Source organism: Moschus berezovskii, chromosome 11 (assembly GCF_049115385.1).
Source record: "Moschus berezovskii isolate FMDL1 chromosome 11, NW_MosBer_1.0, whole genome shotgun sequence".
In the NCBI taxonomy this organism is placed as follows: domain Eukaryota; kingdom Metazoa; phylum Chordata; class Mammalia; order Artiodactyla; family Moschidae; genus Moschus; species Moschus berezovskii.
The window spans coordinates 34,581,297-34,602,217 of NC_142470.1; the positions used below are offsets into that span (position 1 = coordinate 34,581,297).

At 53.2% G+C, this 20,921-nt stretch overlaps 1 protein-coding gene across 5 annotated transcripts; it reads right to left on the bottom strand.

Moving 5' to 3' along the window:
- Positions 1–356: 356 nt before the first annotated feature.
- Positions 357–12,984, bottom strand: SLC30A3 (solute carrier family 30 member 3). Of its 5 annotated transcripts, none has more exons than XM_055400665.2 (11): positions 12,731–12,984; positions 9,080–9,261; positions 8,339–8,485; positions 8,089–8,242; positions 7,202–7,400; positions 6,869–6,974; positions 6,487–6,621; positions 3,282–5,316; positions 2,679–2,829; positions 2,083–2,299; positions 357–1,558 (listed from the first exon to the last, which is right to left on the bottom strand). In XM_055400665.2, exons 1-8 carry the CDS (start codon positions 12,823–12,825, stop codon positions 5,168–5,170), a joined length of 1,167 nt encoding a protein of 388 aa, XP_055256640.1. In that variant the 5' UTR covers positions 12,826–12,984; the 3' UTR covers positions 357–1,558; positions 2,083–2,299; positions 2,679–2,829; positions 3,282–5,167. The 5 variants fall into 5 exon arrangements, with proteins under 5 accessions (XP_055256640.1, XP_055256641.1, XP_055256642.1 ...); XM_055400666.2 differs by having other exon boundaries at positions 358–1,558; positions 2,679–2,768; XM_055400667.2 differs by having other exon boundaries at positions 358–1,558; positions 2,083–2,145.
- Between the last annotated feature and the right edge of the window lie 7,937 nt (positions 12,985–20,921).

The window sequence follows — 20,921 nt, forward strand, 5'->3', positions numbered from 1 at the left end:
CTTGCTTGGAGAAATCCATGGAAGAGAAGCCTGGTGGGCTACAGTCCATGGACTCACAAAGAGTTGGATACCACTGCGACTAACATACACATATTACCTTTGCTACAAATTAAGAAGGTTGCCTGTAGCCTAAAATATACAGGATAGTCTCAAGGTTCTGATCTTTAAAGGTTTAACACTTTTCCATTCACACAGAGATAAAAAGTTGCAGAACAGAGAATAATATTTGTCTTGTTGGAGGTTTATAGGAACATTGTGACCAGACCTACCTAAACAGCTGCCAAGAACAAAAGATTCCAGCACCAAGTAATCTGTAACAGCCAAGCACGTGTCCTCCCCTTTTAGGACAGAAGAAGCCTAAGGGACTTCTATGGCAGTCTAGTGGTCAACACAAGGGGTAGGCATGAGTCCTATCCCTTCAAGGAGCTAAGACCCCACACCCCATGTGGCACAGCCATAAACAATAAACAGGGCCTCAATTCTAACTCCAGTGTGATGATTCTTTGGGGCACTAGTCCACCATCTTCTCAGTCTTCTGACTTTCTGAATAAAGTCACTATTTCCTGACCCAACAATTCATTTCTCAATTTTATTGGCGTGTTGTGTAGAAAGCAAGTAGAAGCTTGATAACAAAGGGACTGGGAGTTCTAGCTCATGAGGAGAGGCCAGGAATAACCCACAGGTGAGGTGTGAGGGTGGTCCAGGGTGGCCACCATGGCCTCTAGATTGGTGCCAGGTGCAGAAGTTCAGCCCAGACAAGAGGAGACTTGTCCTCTGAGTGGGCATCACCCACACAAGGGGCTGCAGATGCTGTAGCCAGGGGGCAGAGGGAGGAGGGCTGGGGCAAAGGGAGGGTGGGGAGTGCAGCTGCAGGAGTGGGACTCAGGCTCTGGCAACCCTTGGTCCCTCCTCCTCCCCATGCTCCCCACCCAACTCTCTCTCACCTGTCCCGCCAACAGGACACACTTTGCGGGAGCCTTTGAGATCAGAGCTGCATGTGTAGCCCCAGGCTCTGCTCCACAGGCACTTTGGGAACTGCCCAGCACCCTTTGGAAGGTGTTGACCAGGTGCTCATGGGGATGGTTTGGGGGTTCAGAGCTGGGACAGGGAGGCCCAGGGAGCTCTCACAGTTGCGGAGGAAAAGTCTTTCAAATATAAAAGAAATTCTCTTGGGAATTCCCTGGTTTGCCTAGTGGTTAGGACTTGGTGTTTTCACTACTGGGACCAGATTCCATTCTTGGGGAATTAAGATCCAGCAAGCTGCGTGGTGTGGCCAAAAAAAAGAAAAAGAAAAATCCCCAAAATCCCCTAAAAAGCCATAAAAGGAACTCCCTAAGCAGTTCCCCACAGAGGTAGGGGAATCTGCCAGGAAGAGGGGCAGGGGTCTTCCCAGCATGACTTGAGATCCTGCCAGTCCCTCCAGAATCTTCCGGCTGCCTGGGCTACTACCACAGGCCACAGGGGGACGCTGCTCCCCCTTTTGTTACAGACAGCATGGCTCAAGGCAGCCAGGATGGGCCCACATCTTAGGGAAGTGCTGGAAGGGGCGGCAGCGTCCCTGGAGGGAGGAGGACACCGCTTTATCACTCTGAGCTTGCTCTTGGCCACAGACATGCTGCCCCCTTGCTCCCTGAGTCCTCAGCCCTTGCCCCTCAGACAGGAAGGCCTGGTCCCGCCTGTGGCCAGCTGGTCTGGCTGCTCCCAGGTGAGCGGCTCTGTGAGGAGGGCAGGGCCAGCCCAGCTGCCCCGATCCCGCCCGCCTCCCCCCCAACATCCCCCCTGTGTCTCCAAAGCAGGAGGCCCTTCAACGCACCGCCTCCCACTCTGGTTTTTCCTTCTAGCTCCTTGGCCTCTCTCGAACTCTCCTACAACTGCACTCTGACCCTCCGGTCCACCTCCTATTCCTTTGGTTCTCCCTTGTTCCTGGCCCCTCTGGGCCTCCAGAGGGGCCCTCTCCCCTCTCCTCCCCTGGTATTATTAACCAGCCGTGTAAAGAGCTGCCAGGGCTGGGTTGACGGATGGGCCCTCCTCTGCTTTGCTCTTCCTCAAGCCTCCCCTTGGTCCCCGCCCCTTTCTCCTCACCTCTTCCTCCACCGTTCATTTTTATCATCGAGGAAGGACACTGAGAGGAACGGAACGGGCCTGCTGGGTAAGCACATGGAGAGGTGGGTTGGGGAGATAATCGGGAGGACAGGCAGCTCCTGCAGATAAGGGTTTCCTGGACTCCCTCGGGAGCGCCCTACGAATAGGCAAACGCTCCTGATTCTTCTGTCCTTCCCTGTCCCCGGCAGAGCAACGCCTGGAGGAGGGTGGAAAGGCAGGGCGGTGTGGAAAAGGGCTGGGGACTTAGTGCAGCCATTGCTGAATTTGACTCAACTCTGACAGTGACTAGCTGCACGGGCAGGGTCAGCCTCAGATTCGCCATCTATAAAGCACAGATCACACTTTCTGCCTCGCAGTGCCTGGCGCCAAGTAAAAGCTCAACAAATGTGGGCTCCTGTCCCCGCTGTCAGGGTGCCAGGTCACCGTTTGCCCTGAAATGCCTCCCCTGATTCTCAGATTCGACACAAAAGGTAACCCTTTCCTCCGTGCCCTCTCTATACCAGGCACACTCACACCCACAATGTCACATCACCCCTCTTTTAGTAATTGGGAAAGCTGGAATGCAGTGGGGTTACCAGTGGCCACAGTATGAGCAGAAGGCCGAGGCAGAACCAAGGGGTCTGAGCACAGAGTGCCAGGATGGGCGAGTCAGCAGCAGCAGGTTGCTGGGAGGGAGCGGGCAAGAGTTTTGCTGAGAAACTCAACTGGGCGAGAGCTTCCAAGGGCCTGAATGGGAGCAAGTGAGAGCCCAGGCTCTGCACCTGCCCCATCACTTGCTGGGTGACCTTGCAGAAGGTCCCATTCCCTCTCTGAGCCTCCATTTTCTCTTTTGCAGGAGTGGATGGGTGGGGGGCTGAGATGGATTGCTTGCTGTGTGAGGTCTGTCCCCTCCCCTGCAAGGGGACACAGCCTGGTACACATAGGGCAGGGCTGCCGTTTAAGGCTGTTCCTAGTGTAAAAATCTAGTCCTCGTTTTTTCCGCTCTTCATTTCCTCCCTCTTCCCCACCCCCATTCTGTCACTTGGGGCCTATAGTCAATGAGTCGTAAAATGAGAAAGTATCAGGAACTAGCAAAGCATAGACTGCAGCTGGGGCAGCCATGGCGCCGAGTGTGATGGACTGCCAGCCCACCCTCCCGTGCTCGACTCAGGCCAGCTGGCCGGCAGCGAACAACTCACCCAGCCTGGTCCAAGGCCCCCAGCTGGAGAGCAGAGTGAGAAGGCCTATCTTCAAAGGCTACACCTTAAAATGAGTGATGAAATCTCTGTGTATTGACTTGGAAAGATGCACCCAGATGGACAGCTGAATCACAGAAGCAGGTTACATGTTCTCACTGTAAAGTGATCCTGTAATGTTCTCGTAGAAGATGAGAAAATGTGAGCAGACTCCAAACTCCAGACTCCATTCTCTCTGGGAGTGAGATTTTAGGGGAATGATTCACTTTATACATTTTCCTCTGATGGGTTTTGATTTTGGATGGGTCACATGGATTGTGGGGTCTTAGTTTCCCAGCCAGGGATGGAACCGGGGCACCCTGCAATGGATGTGCAGAATCTAAACCACTGGACCGTCAGGGAAGTCCCTCTTTTGACAGGTTTTTAAAGCAAACGTGTATTGCTTTCCTGATTGTGAAAAATCAAGATAACTTAATAATAAAGGTATTTCCATTGAGGGGGAGAAGCCTTGGAGAAATTTGCATGGGCTAATGAAATTGCTCCAGGTCTCTGCTGCAGGTTGGAATTTATATCAACCTAGGATGGGAAGGCTAGTGGACTCTTGCACTAGATCCGAAATCAAAGTACAGAGTTTGATTTTTTTTTTAAAGAGAAAATGAACAATCCCTTAATGAGACTGACTTTTAAGATCAAATTGGTCAAAATACATGATTCTTAAGGCAAAGGGAGGGTAATGATGAATGAGGTCCTTGGGGTCCCCAGCTTAAACCTAGACTCAAGTTGGTTGCTGGGAGTCAGAGTTGGGGCAGCCAGGACTGGAGGCTGGTCCCCAGCACCTCCCACAGCTTGAGCACACAGCCAGGTCAGCACTATGGTCCATTCACTCCCCCACACGGCCACAGCTTCCAGCCCACCAGCCACCCCTGTCAGAATGACTCTCTGGGATCTCCTGACCCCTCGCCATCTGGCTTTCTCCTACAACCAAGCCCAGAATGTGTGGGTGTCCCCCTGTGTCAAGGACCCAGACTCCATACTGCCAAGTAGGGGAAGGTAGTAAAGAGACTGGTGGGTTTCGGCCTACACGACATTGCAACAGATCCTTGAGGGTGGAGGGATTGGGAAGGGGGCAGGGGGGCTGTGCAAGGTCACTCTGGCCAAGGGATTCCCTCAGTTCCCAGATGACCGATTCTACGTCCCCCTCCCGAGGAGTCGGCACCGGGCTGAGAGGTGCAGTTGACACAAGTTTATTGGCGGAGCTTCGGCGGAGTCTCCCTCTCTCTGAGACAGCCGAGGGCACAGCACCAACAGAAGGATGGACAGACAGAATCCCACATGGACACACAGATGGTGCAGACTCATAAAGATCACAGCACAGCCACGCAAGGCACAGAGACACACAGGCCACAGCACCAAGAAACACACACAGACACAGAACCACAGGGCTAGAACACACGGACAAAGTGCGGGCTTTGGGGCTCCTGCATAGACAGAGCAAGGGCCACGTGGGGAGGGGCCCCTGCTGACCTCCCCCAGGCATAGGCACACGGACAGCACACAGACAGGCAGATGCCCCCAGCCAGCCAGGTTGCCACGCAGACAAATGAACTGCACAGAAAGGACACTGGGGATTCCCCAGACCATGGGGAGCAGGGACCATGGGACTTCTAACCCCTCCCCACCTCTGCACTGATTTCCCTGCTCAGCCTGACTCTGACCCACTCCCCGACACACACACTTTGGTCTTGCCCACTGGGGCTGGGGGGCGCAGGTGGAAGCAGGAGAGAGGGGAAGGGTGCGGGCCCAGCTCTGTCCCTTCTCCGTGAGCAGGGAGGCAGGAGAGTCCAGGGCAGAGCCTGGGCCTGGCAGTGGGGTGAGGCTGGGGCCGGGGCTCAGGCTTGGGGGGGCTCCTGGCAGCGCAGGCACTGGGCCATCTCGGGCTGGTATTGCTCGACCTGCAGGGTGCAGCTGGAGAATCCAAACCGGGAGTGGAGCCGGGATGTAGCTTCAGCTAGGACAGCTTCGGGGTCGGCTGTGGAGTCTGCGGGGGAGTGATAAGAAGCAGCAAGCTCCCTGGGGAGTGCGGAACCAGGCCGGGGTCCAGATAAGGATGGGTGAAGGGGGACCCAGGGGTTTTGCATGGCATGAAAGCCAGAATTGAATGGGAGCTTTATTTTCTCTCTCTGTTGTACAAACAGTATACAACAGTTCAAAGAAAAGGTTGGGGAGACTCATCCCTAACTGACTGGGCTAACACGCTAAACTGTTCTTATTTTGCTGTTCGCTTCTTCTCTTTGGGTGTCAGTGTACAGCTGTGTATTTCAGCAGCCACAACCACCCGATTTTCCACAACGATCCAGATGTCAATATTCTGTTCCCATTGTCCCTCTAGCGTTACCATCAAATATCCTACAGAGTATAATATTTTTGGCATCCAAATTGCAAGTCTCTGATTGCTTCTTGCATCTGGAAGAAACTCAAAAATCCTTTGTCAGCTTGTGAGTCACCCTATATATTTTAAATAGTTGAATCATAATGTGGCTATAATTTTATATTCAGCTTTCTCTCTTAGCATTATACCATAAACATTTTTCCTAGTTGACATACAGTCTTCATAATCATCATTTTTAAAAGTTATATGGAGTGGAGGAGCCACAATTTACCTCGCTGTGCCCCATCACTTAGACCTATGGGTACCAGTGATCTTTTAAAGGGTTACTGGTGCCCTGTACTACTTTAAAGAGGGTGAAACCTCCCCCGGAACACACCCTGTTTAGGGCTACAACATGCATTAGAGAGAGAGAGAGAGATACAAAAACAGAGCCGCTGCTGCTGCTAAGTCGCTTCAGTCATGTCCGACTCTGTGCGACCCCATAGACGGCAGCCCACCAGGCAAGAACACTGGAGTGGGTTGCCATTTCCTTCTCCAATATGTGAAAGTGAAAAGTGAAAGTGAAGTCGCTCAGTCGTGTACGACTCTCAGCGACCCCATAGACTGCAGCCTACCAGGCTCCTTCGTCCATGGGATTTTCCAGGCAAGAGTACTGGAGTGGGTTGCCACTGCCTTCTCCGAAAAATAGATAGAGGTCGAGAAAGCCAGAGATATGGGAACAGCCCCAGTAATTTAAACCAGCTCTCTGTGTTTGGAGGGTGGGAGGGGAAAGGAGAAATGTTTCTGAGAAGTAACTGGCTGAGGCTAGCGTGGACTCACCAATGGCCAGGTGTGCGGAGGCAACGTAGTGCGTGAACGTCAGGGACCACAGGTGCAGCTCATGGGTTGCCCGGACTCCCGGCACCGACAACAAGGTGTCCCGCACGGGTTCAAAACCCACACTTCGGGGGGTCCCTGCAAGTAGCACCCACCACGCCTTACTGCCAAAGCTGCTCCTGCCCAGAGGTCAGGACCCCACCTCCCCCATCCTGTACCACTCACCCTGTAGATCCCCACAGTTCACCCCAACCCTGAATCCTCCTTCCAGCAATAAGCCTTCTCCCCACACACTCTTCAGAGGTAAGAGGGGCGCCTAGTCCTGGAGTGGGGTCAGGGAGGGCCCGGTACGGGGGATGAAGGGAAGCAGCATCATCGGACTCACCTTCCATGAGGACACGGAGAACATCTCGCAGGGTGGGTGCTGTGGATCCAAGGGCACAGATGGAGAAGAGGAAGGTGCTGATGGGGTCAGCTGCTTTGTACTGAGGCTGCACAGAAGAAAGCCCTAAGAGCCTGGGAATTGGGAACCTTTTAGGGGAAGATCTAGGGGCACCGTGGACAAACAGGACCTGAGAGGGGAAAGGGACCACAACCTTGGGCCAGGGGTCCCATGGAGCTGGGAGGTGGAGTAGGGTGGGGATGGGGACCCAGGGAAGGCAGGGCTGGAGTGTAGAGACATGAGGGGAAGGCTGGGGCAGGCTTGCACACATGGTACCTTGAAGTAGATGAGGATGGAGGCAATCAGCACCCCAAGGCTCTGCAGGAGGTCTCCCAGCACGTGCACAAAGGCTGCCCGGACGCTGGTGTTCCCCAGGGGCAAGGGCTCCCCGGACCCCTCCTCCAGTGGTGCATACTCTGCCCCCCTAGACCCGTGGCTGTGGGGGGGCCCAGCCTGGTGCAGCACAAAAGCCATTCTGAGGGGGAAGCAGAGTAGCTCAGCCCCGGTGTCCTGCTCCCAGCCTCCTCCACCCACTTCCATGCCCCCTCCTCGCACCTCCCAGGAGCCCTTTCTCTACCTGTTTTCTATTTTCCCAGTCCCCAGAAGAAAGCAATACTGTCCAAGAGAGACAAAGAGAGCCGCCTGGCGGGGAGGAATATGTGGTACCAGAGATGTAGATTCAGATCTTGGCCCTGCTACTGGAATCGCTACGTGCCCTGGGCAAGCAAGGTCCCTTGCCACCTCTCGTTATTTGTTTTGGCCACACTGCGCAGTTTGCAGAATCTCAGCACCCGAACGGGTATCAAACCCCAGGCTCTCATCCATGAGAGCTGGAATCCTAACCGCTCGACCATCTCTCATTAACTGAATGCCAGGGGTGACTCTACCTACCTCGTAGGAGTGGTTGTGTGCTTTAAATGCGACAACATTGATGATGGTCCCCAGCAGAGGGGCCAGGACTCAGCAGGTCTTTAACCAAGGTCTGTTGACCCTGAAGTTTAGGTCTCCACCCCAGCCCCTTCTCAGACATCCCCAGGGCAGCAAGGCGAGAATTGTGTGCGTGTGCTGCGGGTCTGCTGGGCGGAGAGAGCCTGCTCTCCCAGCCTGCAGGAGGACCCCTCAACCCCACTCCGACAAGGTGCCTGCTCCATACTGGAACGTACAGCAGATTGGCACAGACTGCGATGCTGGCGGTCAGCAGCATGGCACCCCCCTCGATGTGGTAGTCGCTGTGCAGCAGGCGGATGAAGGCCAGGTACAGGAGGATGCCAGTGACCATCCAGAGGGAGACCACAGAGGCCAGAGCCCCCAGAGTCTCTGCAGGGGGAGACAAGCTGTCAGAGAGCGGCCCAGGACCCTGAGAGGTACCTTCCGGCCAGGTCGAAGGGTCCTCAGGCCATGCAGGCACCTTACCTGAGCGGTGCCAGCCAAAGGTCATGGTGCGGGTGGCTGGACGGGTAGAGAGCCAGAGGGAGAAGAGGCTGCCCATCATGCTGCCCACGTCCGCCAACAGGTGGGCCGCGTCAGTCATAATGGCCAGGCTGTGCGCCAAGTACCCACCTGCAAGGGTGAAGTGACGTATCATCTGGTTCCATTAAGCAAATATCATGCTGTGCGTGTGGAGGCATGGAAAAGAGATCGGGGGGGACATATACCAAAATGTGAATGGTTGTTTTTCTCTGGTGATGGGATCACACATCTTCTTTTCACTCATTCGCGTTTTCTAGTTTTTCTACAGTAACAGATTCTTTTAAAACATTCAGCTGCACCAGGTCTTAGGGGCAGCACGCAGGATCTTCCATCTTTGTTGTGGCATGAGGGATCTTTGGCTGCAACATGTGGGCTCTGGTTCCCTGACAGGGATTGAACCCAGGCCCCCTGCACTGGGAGCATGGAGTCTTAGCCACTGGACCACCAGGGAAGTCCCAACAATAACATGTTTTAATAAGAAATAGGGCTTTTAAAGGACCAGTTTATACTGACAAGCCAGTCCTGAGTCCCCCTGGTACTGCCTGTCCCTCACCATCTCCTACTTCCTGAGTCCTGGGCACCTGGCTCCCCCGTCCCAGCCAACTCTATCTTGTCTGCATCTCCACCCAGGAACTTAGGCAGGAATCCTGAGGATGGAGTTGGAGGATCTGCTCTTTAACTTACCAACCACCTCCCCGGCCATGAAGACGCAGCACACAGCACAGGCGGTGCACAGCTGCCTTTGCGCCTGCATCCTTTCCGGGGTGAGACCCGGCTGTGGCAGGGGGTCCCGGTGGCAGTGGTGGAAGGACATCTCCACGGGTTTGGGCTCCTCGGGGAGGGGCTCGGGGGCCTCTGTGAAGAGACTGAGGCAGGCAACACAGTTCAATCTGGGGCCTGGCTCAAGGGCTCACCTGCTCCTTCCTCACTCCCAGGTCCTGGGTCCCCTAGATTAGCTTCATCAGATGTCCCATCTCTCTCTCCTTTTCTGAGTCCTGGTCAAAACCAGGAGCCTTGTACACAGAGGGCTGCAGGAGAGATGGGGGCTGAATGGACGACTCAGATCGCAGCCTCCCTTTTCTTTTCATATACGGAGCCACAGAGTCTCACAGCACAAAGGAAAGCACCTTAGAGATGAGCGAGTCTACCACTTACTAAGGAATTAGACGGACGAGGCTTGGAGAGGGAGTGGATTTATGGAGGCCACACAGCTAGTTAGTGGTCGAGCTGAGGTTCGACTCCAACCAAATCAAATCATTATGATAGGCATCAAAAGGAATACAAACGAACTGGGTATCCTTTCTAATCTCTGGGAGCCTTTGGTGAACAAGACAAATGTCTACATAAGTACTGTGAGATGTTTTAGAAGGTAGCTATTGCCTTAGAGCAGCGAAAACAAAGTGCTATCAGGGCTCAGATAGAGGGATACACTGACTCTAATGAGGACATCAGGGAAACAACCGAAGGAGGCCCCTGAGAAGGGCCTGGGCAGATAGAGAGGCTTTTGATAAAGAGGAGGTGCACGTACCAGCGAAGGCAGTACGATGGGAAAGTGATGTCAAAGTGACGGGTGGGGCTCAGACCTGGCCTCCTTCCTGGACCTACCTCCGGATGCCTCCATTCCCAGTCCTTCCACTTCCCTCTCTAGACATGCAGCTGAATGTGGCCCTTTAAGAGAAGAGTAGAATGTGGGGACCCAAAAAGTCTGAAGTTCTTGGCAAGGAGAATTACTGGCCAGATTCCAGAGCTGGGTTGTCATGGGGAGGAGACAGTGTAGACTGCTGTGGCTGGAGTGGCAGCAGCAAGAGCCCTGGGTTGCGAGTCTGTCACGCGTTAGCTGGACCAGTGGGACCATAAGCACCCAGCAGAGGCCGCCTTAACTGCACAGGACTGTAAGCCTCCCTGGACCAGTGAATGGGTCTGGGGGGTGCCTCACCTCTAGCATCACCTGGGGATTCGAGAGGCTGAGCTCAGACTGACTAAATTTTCAGTCCATTCTGGCCTAATTCTCGACCCTGATACCACCCAACTTAAAGTCCGGGGGGTGGTGTGGGGGGTGGGGGGAGAATAGAACCTTCCACAGCATAAAGGACCTAAGTAGAAAAGTACAGTCCTGGGAATTCTATGGAGGTGTGACAAGAAAAACCTTGAGAGAAGATGAAGGCTCCAGATGATAGAAAGGCAATCCCAGTAGTAAAATGGGGAGGGGTGCCTGGGGGTCTTCTGGTTGAGGAAAGCTCTGCCAATGAGTGAATTTAGGTGGGAGGGAGGAGAGGGTACATTTGGTGCTTCTATGGAAAAGTGGAGGGCTGGCAGGAAGATTAACTTCTTGGAATCCCCTTCTAAGACTTAGAATCTAGATGGGTATGATACAGGTGTGTTTCCAGAGGAGACGGGAGATGAGGGTGGCTTTGAAATCTGTCCTCATTCTTCAGCAAGATATACCAGGCAGTGTACATGTGCTGAAGCTCAGGCTGGTGGGAGACATGTGTCACAAATGACTTACTATGCAAGGAGAGGCTGGGGCCGGAAGGGTTATGAACAAAGGACTTCAGATCACAGGGGAAGGAGTGACCAACTCTAATGGGAATAAGAAGAACCTCACAGAGGTAAACAACGGGGTTCCAGACATGTGGGATGACAATGACAAGATACGCAGCTTGGAGCTTAAGTGTGAGGAGCCAAGGGAAGGACTGAGGAGGAAAGTGATGGGCTCCAAGGAACACAAAATAAAGGGAGATGCACTGATTGATCTGATCTTTCCTGAGCCGTGAGATGAATGACCTTGCTGATGCACTAGTCTGGGAGGAAGAGACAGGAGGAAGAGAGGAGAGGAGATGGAGTGGTCCAGAGCAGACCAGGCCGAAGGCTCCCTGCGCAGAATTTTAGAGGAGGGGCAGGTAGATAGGGAAGAAGCTCTTTCAGAAAATACTGCAGGATTTGGTGACTAATGGTCATATGAGAATGAGGCGAAATTGGGAGTCAGAGATGCGGGTCTGAAGAGCAAACAGAGGGTAAGTGGCTTTGGGGCAGTGGGCAAGATGCCCTTCCTGGCCTAGGAAGACCCAGTGCAGCCAGGCATCAAGGTAGTCAGCCATCAACAGGCTGCTCCCTTTTGTTTGGCGTTAACTGGGCACTAAAAGAAGCCTCATTGTTGGTGTGTGGGTGGTAGTGGGGCTACCTGCTGTTTAGAGAGAAGGAAAGACAATTCTCTCTCCCTGGCCCTCTGAAACCCCAGACAAAAAACAAATAATATTGAGTGGGGTTGAGGGGATAGGTAGAGAGGGGAGACTGTCTTGAAGCAGAGTCAAAAGGGATGTGAAGACATGCTAGGAACACGGCTGAGCCCCCACAACTGAGGTCCTCCGTGGGAGGGATTCAGAGGGGGGTCTTCCCTCCCTTCTGATCCACTCGCCCACCCATCCAGGTTTACGGCCTCCACCCAGGGAAGGAGCGAGAAATACACAGAGTCACCGCATCAGAGACAAAGGGACAGGGGTTGGGAAGGAAAAGGAGAGATGAGGAAAGGGAAAAAGCCGGAGACTCTGTCAAATTCCCGAGATAAACAGACGGTGGGCCAACAGACAAAAAGGCCGGCAGAGGTGACCAGGGAGGGCCTGGCGCGGCCGCTCGGAGGGACAAGGCGGACGGAGCCGGCGGGACGCGGAGGCGGTTCTCCGACCGCCCCCGGCCCGCTGTCCCGACTGCTCGGCGCGCCTCATTTCACACCTCGCCGCCCCCGGCCCCGTCTGTGCGGAGCCGGGAATACCCCCGCCGCCCAGACCGCACCTGCTCCTTCCTTACCGCCCCCTCGCTTCCCCGCGGCCGCCCGCCCCGCCAGGAGCCGACAAGACCCGCTGCGGAGCCCGGGCCCGTCCTCGGCCCGGGTGTCCACAGCTGGAGGCGGCTCCCCGAGCCCGGGCGCTCGGAGGGTAGGGCCGGGGGCCTGCAGATGGGACTCCGAGGGGCTCCCACAGCAGGGCCCCCGGAGCAATGGGTACATCGGGGTTCCTGGAGCGGACTCCGGCCCGACGGAGGGGCAGTCCCTCGCGGGGAAGGTCGAGGGGCTTGGGGGGACGGGCCTGGGAGCAGTTTCTCGGGACCGGGAGGAGGGCGGCCGAGAGGAGCCAGAGCGGGGTGTCCACCTGCGGGGGCCGGGGCTGGCTGTGCGAGCTGGGGGCGTCTGCGCAGCCAGAGAGGCAGAGCCCCCGCCACGAAGCCAAGGGGGTCGCGGTGCTCTGGGAAGGCCAGCCGGCCGAGAGAGACAACGAAATAGACGGAAAGCAGAAGGGTAGCGCCCCTCCTCGGCCGAGGGCCGACCCAGATCCGCCCTACCTCTTCAAACGCAGGCCGCCACCAGCGCCGCCGCGGTCTCGGGGGCCCACCAGGCGAGTGGTCTCCGAGCCCCCAGTAGTGGGAGACGGCTCCATTTCTCCGCGGCCCCCGACCGTCTAGGCCCCACCGAGGGAGGGAGAGGCGTGGCGGACCCCGCGCCAAGTCCGAGCGGCGGGCCGACCCCCAGACTCCCCGCAGGGCCGTGGGGCCACCAGAGTGAAGGCAACTGCGGCGGCTGTGGCGCTGGGAGTCCGAACTGCGGCTCCCGCGGCTGCCGGAGCCCCGCCCCGCGTGGGGCGAGCTCCCCAAGCCCCGCCTCCAGGCTCCCCAGCCTCTCCCCCCCACGCCTAAGCCCCGCCTCCGGGGACCTGTCCCCATAGACATGGCTCTATTTCCCCGCGCCGGAGCAGCCAGGTGGGTCGGTGGGAGCGCTCTGAGCCCAGACCCTGTTCTAGAGAATGCTAATCTCATAGCCCCGCCCCTAGCCTGACTAGTCCCGCCCTCAGCCCCGCCCACCAGTCCTAAGCGGAGCTCCTCAAGCTTGGGGGGCTTCCCTGATGGTTCAGATACTAAAGAATCTGCCTGCAATGCGGCAGACCTGCATTCGACCCCTTGGTTGGGAAGATACCCCTGGAGGAGGGAACAACTACCCACTCCAGTATTCTTGCCTGGAGACTCCCATGGACAGAGCAGCCAGGTAGGCTACAGTCCATGGGGTTACAAAGAGTCAGACACGACTGAGCGACTTTCACTTTCAAGTTTGGAGGCCTCCCAACCAATCTTCGCCCGAGGAACACCGACTTGTGCATGTCCACCCCAGGGCATCTCAACCCCTCTCTCCACCACCCGTCACCTCGTGGCCCCAGCTCCCCACACACGGAGGCAGAAACAGGTGTGGAGGAGAGAACCAGAGAAAGGACATGGGGACTCAGGCCAGAACCCCTCTGTGAAGCATGTGAGGTCGGAATTCGCGAGCAAAGCCTGCTGCCAAACACTATACTGCTCATGATTATTTTTATACAGAGACACGGGATGACAAAAAGTTTCCAACTCTCCTTCAATCAATTGTTATCCCTATTTTTTCAGATGAGTAAACTGAATCCCAGAGGAAGAGGTGTCCAAAATCATGCGGCCAATGAATAAAGGACCGGGACTGGAACCCCATCCCCTCTCCCTCCCAGGTCAGGGGGCTTCACTGGCGACTGGACAGAGACTAGCAGCAGTTCTGTCGCTCAGAGGCTGGGGTAGCTGGAGGGAAGAGCGCGCCACCTCTCAGTGGTCACAAGCCCCAAGTTCATGGAGGCAGCGCTCAGCTTGCCAGCAGGTGGATTCCTTACTTGCAAAGCTATAGCACCTTCCCAGGCATTACCTCATTTTGCCTCATTTAAACTAAAGCACAGGGGAAGAAGTGGCTTACAGTGAAGTCGGTGGCTGAGCTGGGAGTTAAAACTTCAAATGCACAATGTTCCCTGCCCCTCACACCTGCCACCAGTGTGGAATGAAAAGGGGATGGTGATGGATTGTGCACTCCAAGCTGTGACACTCTGTGAAGAGGAGGGTTCGTCGTAGGAGAGGGGGGAAGAGTGAGCATGGATGCGGAAGGTGGAGGGTGGGAGTGGTTAGTTAGCCCTGGCAAGAAATCCATCAAACGCACCCTTCGGAATACACCGGACTGGTGAACACCCGTCAGAATGAATTTAGGGTTCTGGTGATAGACATCTAACCCCAACACTGTTTTTCCAGACAATGAGACTGCATGTGCGCTTCCTAAAACAACAACGAAAAAAACTGGAGTACATGCCAGACTGAGTGGTTGGAAGTGATGGGGTTAACCCGGGAGAGCTTCGCGGAGGAGGTGAGGCTTGAACGGATTAGGCAAACTGGGCGGCGGGCTGGCTGTTCTGGCGGGGGAAAGTGCGGCTCGTGCCAAGGTTTGCGGGCGGCGAGTGCTGAGGGACTGTACTGCGCTGGGGAGCGGTGAGGAACGGAAGCACTAAAGGGTCTGCGCTCGCCCTGGGCGCCGCGCCTCCACCCACGCCCTGCGCGGGGCCGGCGCCAGCCTCTACTCCACGCGCTCGCCTCTCCCCAGCTCTCCGCGCGAGTCCCGGCCCACAGTCCACGCGCGGCAAGGCAGCGAGGGTGGGGTGGCTTTCTTCCCTCAATCTCTCCGAGAAGCATGGGGCCTCAGCTTCCTCTGTGGGTTATGGGGAGGCAAACTGAATCGGCGCGAGGGGAAGCCACCTGCCAAGGTCACCTTGTTCGTCCGTGTCATAATCAGGGTGCAACTCATGTCCTCCCTCAGGTCCCTGGGCACGTCCCGCCTGGCGCCGTCGGGTTTTTTGGGTTTTTTTTTTTGAAACTCCGCACCGGGCCTGGGACTTGGCCAACTCTGACAGTCTTGGAGAGGGAACGCGGGGGCCACCGCTCCCTCCAGGGCTCGGATGCTGTAGCCTCGCCCGGAGCGGCCGGCGCCGGCGAGCTGGAAAATGGGCAGACACCGCGGGAGCCTGTGCGGGACAGGGGCCGCTAGGCACGCCTCAGCCAATGACGACAACAGAGGGGATGTGATAATAACAACAATGGCTTCCTCTGGGATTTCCTTTCCTGGGCAGCCCCTGCATGGCTCAGGGACAGCAGCCCCGGGTGCCCGGGAGGGGGCGCAGACGCTGGCATGTGCTCACACGCCACCCTGCAGGGAGCGAGAAAGCAGGAAGGGAAAGGGGCGTCGGAGCAGTTGGATCACTGGGTTGCCCTTCCCCTCGGCTCCCTGGCCTTGGAACATGCTGCCTGGGGAAGCCGAGTGCAACGGGTTGGGAGAATACCAACAGTTTCTTTTGCTTGGAAATTTATGCAAGAAAAGCTTGGCTTTGAAACAGACAGCTTGCACCTGTTTCTCAAGAAACCATCAAGTGGCCCTGTGAAAATCTTTGCAAAGTGTCCTCGAATGCCAGGTCTGAGGAAGACATTCTGCACCTGGACAAGAGATTGGAAGATTGTGCAGGAGTTAGGACAGCTTAGGGCTGGTGCCCTGTATGGAACACTTCATTCAACTTTCACTGAACATTAATTTCCTGCCACACACCTTGCTCTCCCACCTGGGGATCCCTGGTGAAAAAGATGGATGTTTTCTCCCCTCCTGGCTTTGACTTGATTTCTCTTCTGCAGTTTTGGGTTACTGATTTACCCACTCTTGATGCTCTTACTTCTTCCTCATACTGATTTTCCCTAAGGTATGTCCTTAGGCTATTCTTAGTCCCAACGGAGATAAGGCAGGGAGCCCTGGAGGTTCTCAAAAGAACAGGTCAGTGCCAGCTTCCAGAGCACATGGTGACAGAGCAGCTGAAAAGGGGGCTTCAGGGGGCCTCAGGCTGGACCAGTTCACATTGGGAGAGAAGGACAGCAAGGCCCAATGCTGAGGTCAGCATGTAGGCTGAGCCAGAGATCTCAGGCAAGATTTGGAGTCCAAGCCTGTGGGCAAGGGTTAATGTGTGAAAGGGCCAAGTCAGGCTGAAGGGTATATACAGAGGTTTACCCCCAGAAAGCCTTTCCTGATCCCCCCACCCCCTGTCCCAGGTGGGTTACCTGCTCTTCCCTGGTGATCTCAAGGCCACACTGTGCTTAGGTGCTCGGAGCACTCACCACACGATAACAAAATCATTTGTTTGTCTCTTCACTAAAGCATGAGCTCCCTGAAGACAGGTGTTGTCTTTCTCACCACTGTGTCCCCAGGGCTTGATACACAGTCCTCCGTAAAGCCATCCCAGAAAGAAAGAGCTGATTGTCAGAGTGGAAGCAGGATGAAGGAAGCAGGATTTAGTTGGAGATATAGAGGATGAAGGAAGGCTGCAGCTTAAATGTCACCTCCTCAAAGAAGCCTTCCCTGATTCCCCCCAAACCAGGCTAGTGCAGGTTATACATTTTCATTGCACACTTCTTTTTCTTCCTTAGCACTTTTACCATAATTAAATTGTTATTCAGGGATTATTTATTTCTTCACTTGGCTTCCAGGATGCCATAATCTAGTTTTCCTCTTGTTTCACTGACTGCTTATTTTCAGTCTTCTTTGCTGGTTCCTCCTCATCTTCCCAACCTTTTAATGCTGGAATAGTCCAGGACTTGGTCACCCCCTTTCCTTACCTTTCTACGTTCAGTCCCATGGAGATACCATCCTGTCTACAGGTTCTAAAGACTACCTGGAGACAGCAAGAAACGATTGTTGAGGCTGGGGGATGGGTACATGGAGGCTCATTGGACTATTCTGTTTTTATATGTGTTTGAAACTTTCTATTTAAAAAAAACTTAAAAAAATAAGTGGCATCTCACGTGATGATTCCCAGATCTCTCTCTCACTTGGACTCTGATCTCATATACCCAAGTCAACTTGACTTCTCCTCTTTAATGTCTAAAAGCATCTCAAGATTCATCTAAAACCAAGCTCCTGATCATCAACCCATCCCAAATGTTCCCTTCTAGCAGTCCTCCCTGGGCAGAACATGGGAACTCCATCCTTCCACTTGCACAGACCAGAAACCTTAGGTTCATCCTTGACTTCTCTATTTTTACTCCACATCCAATCTGTCAGCAAATCCTGCTCCCATCCTTGTCCAAACCACCATCGTCTGCCTTCTTGATTATTGCATTAGCCTCCTAGTTGTCTTCCTTTTTCTGCTTTTGTTGCCCTGTCGTCTAGCCTCAATCCAGGCTAGGCAACTAGACCTATTTCCTCACTCTCCATCTCACTCAGTATTAAAGGGCTTCCACTGGCCCACAAAGCCCTATGCAGTCCAGCCCCTCTGATCTCATTTCATACTGCTCCCACCTCAATCCCCAGCCAACCTGGCCTTTGGGCAGGTGGGTCCTATAATACACCAGGTACACTCTGACAGATGTCTTCAAGACTCACTGAGGACCTGCTTCAGGTCCTAACTTAAATATCACTTTTACAGGCCTTCTCTGTTTTTCTTTTTAAAAATTGTATTCTTCCCTCAAAAATTTTCCATTTCCACCCCCTGCTTTATGTTTCTCTACAGTGATGATTACCGCCCAACATACTGAATGTTTTACTTGTTTACTGTCTATCTCCTCTCACCAGAATTTCAGCTACCTGATGTCAGAAATTTTTGTCTATTATGTATGCTGCTATATCCCCAGTACCTAAAAGAGTATCTGGCACCTGATAGCACCTAATAAATAATTTGTTGAAGATATTAATGAATGTCTGTCTTCCATAATAAGCTATAATCTATGAGAACTGATTATCATTGTATCTAAGGTACTAGTCATACAGCGATGCTAAATAGGTGTTTGTTGAGTAAGTGAACTGATTAATTAAAAGGACAGTTCATGAGGGGAACTGGTGTGAGGGCAATGGTATAGAGGATAGAAAGAACAGGGAGGGAAAAAAGCATGGTGTTACAGAAGGTTTAGGGCAATAGCACGCAATGCATTTGGATGGGCAACTTGGTGGCAAATCGGAGAGTTCATTGCCATAATTTATAGACGTCTCTATTTATTTATTTGGCTGCACTAGATCTTAGGTGCAGTACAAAGAATCTTCAGTCTTCACTGGGGCATGCAGGATCTTTTAGCTGTGGCAGGTAGGATCTAGTTCCCTGACCAGGCCCCTGCATTGGGAGCTCAGGGTCCTAGTCACTGGACCACCAGGGAAGTTCCCATTGTCATACTTAAAGGGGTGTTTTGCACCCTATGAGCAAAGGAGGAGTAATGATGGAGGCACTGCTTTACAAACAAAGATCTGGTAGCAGTATACACCATGAGACTGGCAGCAGCAAAAACAGTTAGGAGGCTAGAACAGCAGTTAGTGTGACATGGAAACCCTCTAACTTGAGGTGCTTCAAGGTTGTGGAAGCTGAAAAGAAGAAAAAAATTAGAGAGCAATTTTGAAAAAAATGATTAAGAACTGGGCTCCCCGGATGGCTCAGTGGTAAAGAATCCACCTGCCAATGCAGGAGACATGGGTTTGATCTGTAGTTTGGGAAGACTCAACATGCCGCGGAGCAACTAAGCCCGTGGGCCACAGCTACTGAGCCAGTGCTCTAAAGCCTGGAAGCCACAACTACTGAGCCCCTATACCACGGCTACTGAAGCTCAAGAGCCCTAGAGCCAGGGCTCTGCAACAAGAGAAGCCTCTGCAACGAGAAGCCCTCACACTGCAACTGGAGAGTAGCCCTGCTCACTGTAACTAGAGAAAAGCCCACACAGCAATGAAGACCCAGCACAGCCAAAATAAATAAATAAAAATTTTAAAACAAAAGAAGAAATGAGTGAGAATTTTTTGCCTGAATTTGGGGGAAATAACGGTCCACAGCCCACTGATGTTTGGGTTTTGAGCAGCATTATCTTGGAAAGAGTCGTAATATTACTGCAAATGGAGAAAACAAGAGGAACAACCAGTCTGGGGACAAGGTCATGAGCTCAGATTGCAGAGTGTGGTTTTGAGGCAATGGAAGACTAGTGTGTGGATGGCTCTAAGGTGAGCTAAAACAGAGCAGTACCAGCTGAAGCCACACCCATAGACTGCTCTCTGAAGTAGAGAGGAAAGTGCAGAAGCAGGAGCTTAAGGACCAAACCATACAGAATACCCACAATCAGGAGATGAAGGAAGGGAGAGGAGCCAGCAAAGGGGACAGGAAACTTATCGGAGATGGAAGAGGAGACTCAGAACAACGCACAGCCCCAGAGTTGAAAAGACATGAAATTGGTAGAGTTGAACAGAAAGAAGTGCTTTAAGGCCCAAAGTCACCTTCCGAAACATAGCCTGATATTTTTCACTTCATTCAGTCACACTGCCTGAAACTCTGCCAGTTATTCCTTTTGTGTTAATAAGAATTAAGGGGGTGAGGTTCTAATAGTTGCTCTCACTGTAAGCTGAATTACAGGGTTTTAATCAAATTGCTTCCCACCTAACCTTTAGGGATGAGATCATGTTAGGGAGGGGATCGTTTTTATTAGAAACATTTAAAGGAGAGGAAGTGAGAGGGGTAATTTTGGAGTTTTGACTGCTTGGGGAACACTGTGGAAGTGTGGGGGATATTTTGGATAGCCAGAGGGCAATGGGTAGAGTGAATGAGAAAACAGAGTTCTGAGAGGCTGAGAAAGGATGTAGAAAGGGAATGGAAGGATCCCAATGGCGATTTCCAAATCTTCTTAGAGGGAGGATCTTGATTTTCCCCTTATTTCCAGAGACAGAATGAAAAGCAATTTCTCTCTTTACACAATTGGGAGGAGACAGGATAGAAAGTACAACAGTGATGATGACCACAATGACATAGCACTCACCACGTGCCCAACAGTGTTCAAATCAAATTTTAATCTTCCTAACAACCCCAAGAGGCAGACTATTATCTCCATTTTACAGGTAAGGCAGGTGTGCCCTGTTACTGTGAAAGTGAAAGTGTTAGTATCTCAGTCATCCAACTCTTTGCGACCCCATGGACTATAGCCCACCAGGCTCCTTTGTCCATGTGCCCTGTTAGCCTGCCCTTATGTCTGCAGAGCCTGAGGCTGCAGGGCAGAGAGGACAGGGGTATAAAGCAGCTTCTCCAGTTGGAAGCCCTCCACCTCCCACCAGGAGATGTTGGGAGGATGGGAGATGGCCCTGGGGAGGACCAGCAAACAAACTGGGCCAAGGGTGTTTTCAGTCACATGTAGTACATATGCCTTCAACTGGGGGGAGCGAAAGCAGGACATTACCTGCTTTAACATCATCATGAAAGCAAGTGAACATGAACTACAACTTTGGTCCATTTCTACACCTAGATTTTAAAGTGGGGAGGGAGCTGGTGTGTATAAGGAGTCGACATGGTATATGCACTGAACTTGGAGTCAGAAGACAGGTCTAGAACTCACAGATTGACCTTGTACAGGTTAATCCTCTCTGGGCCACACTTCTCTCATTAAAAAATCAAGGCATTGGTTAAGAGTTAAGTCTCTGAGGTCCCTTCCAGCTCAAAATCTGTACAATTCTAGAACCTGGGAATTGGGTATGACAAATTACAATCTCTCTCTCCCACCACATATGTTCGAGAGCGTGATATTTTGGGTATAAATATGCCAGTGTGTGCTGTCTGTATGTGTATATTCCAGCTATATGACTAAAACTTCAGTTGTTTGTGGGTAAATAAGGGATGCTTCTTGGTTTTCTCCAGGAAAGACCACATGACTCTATGAG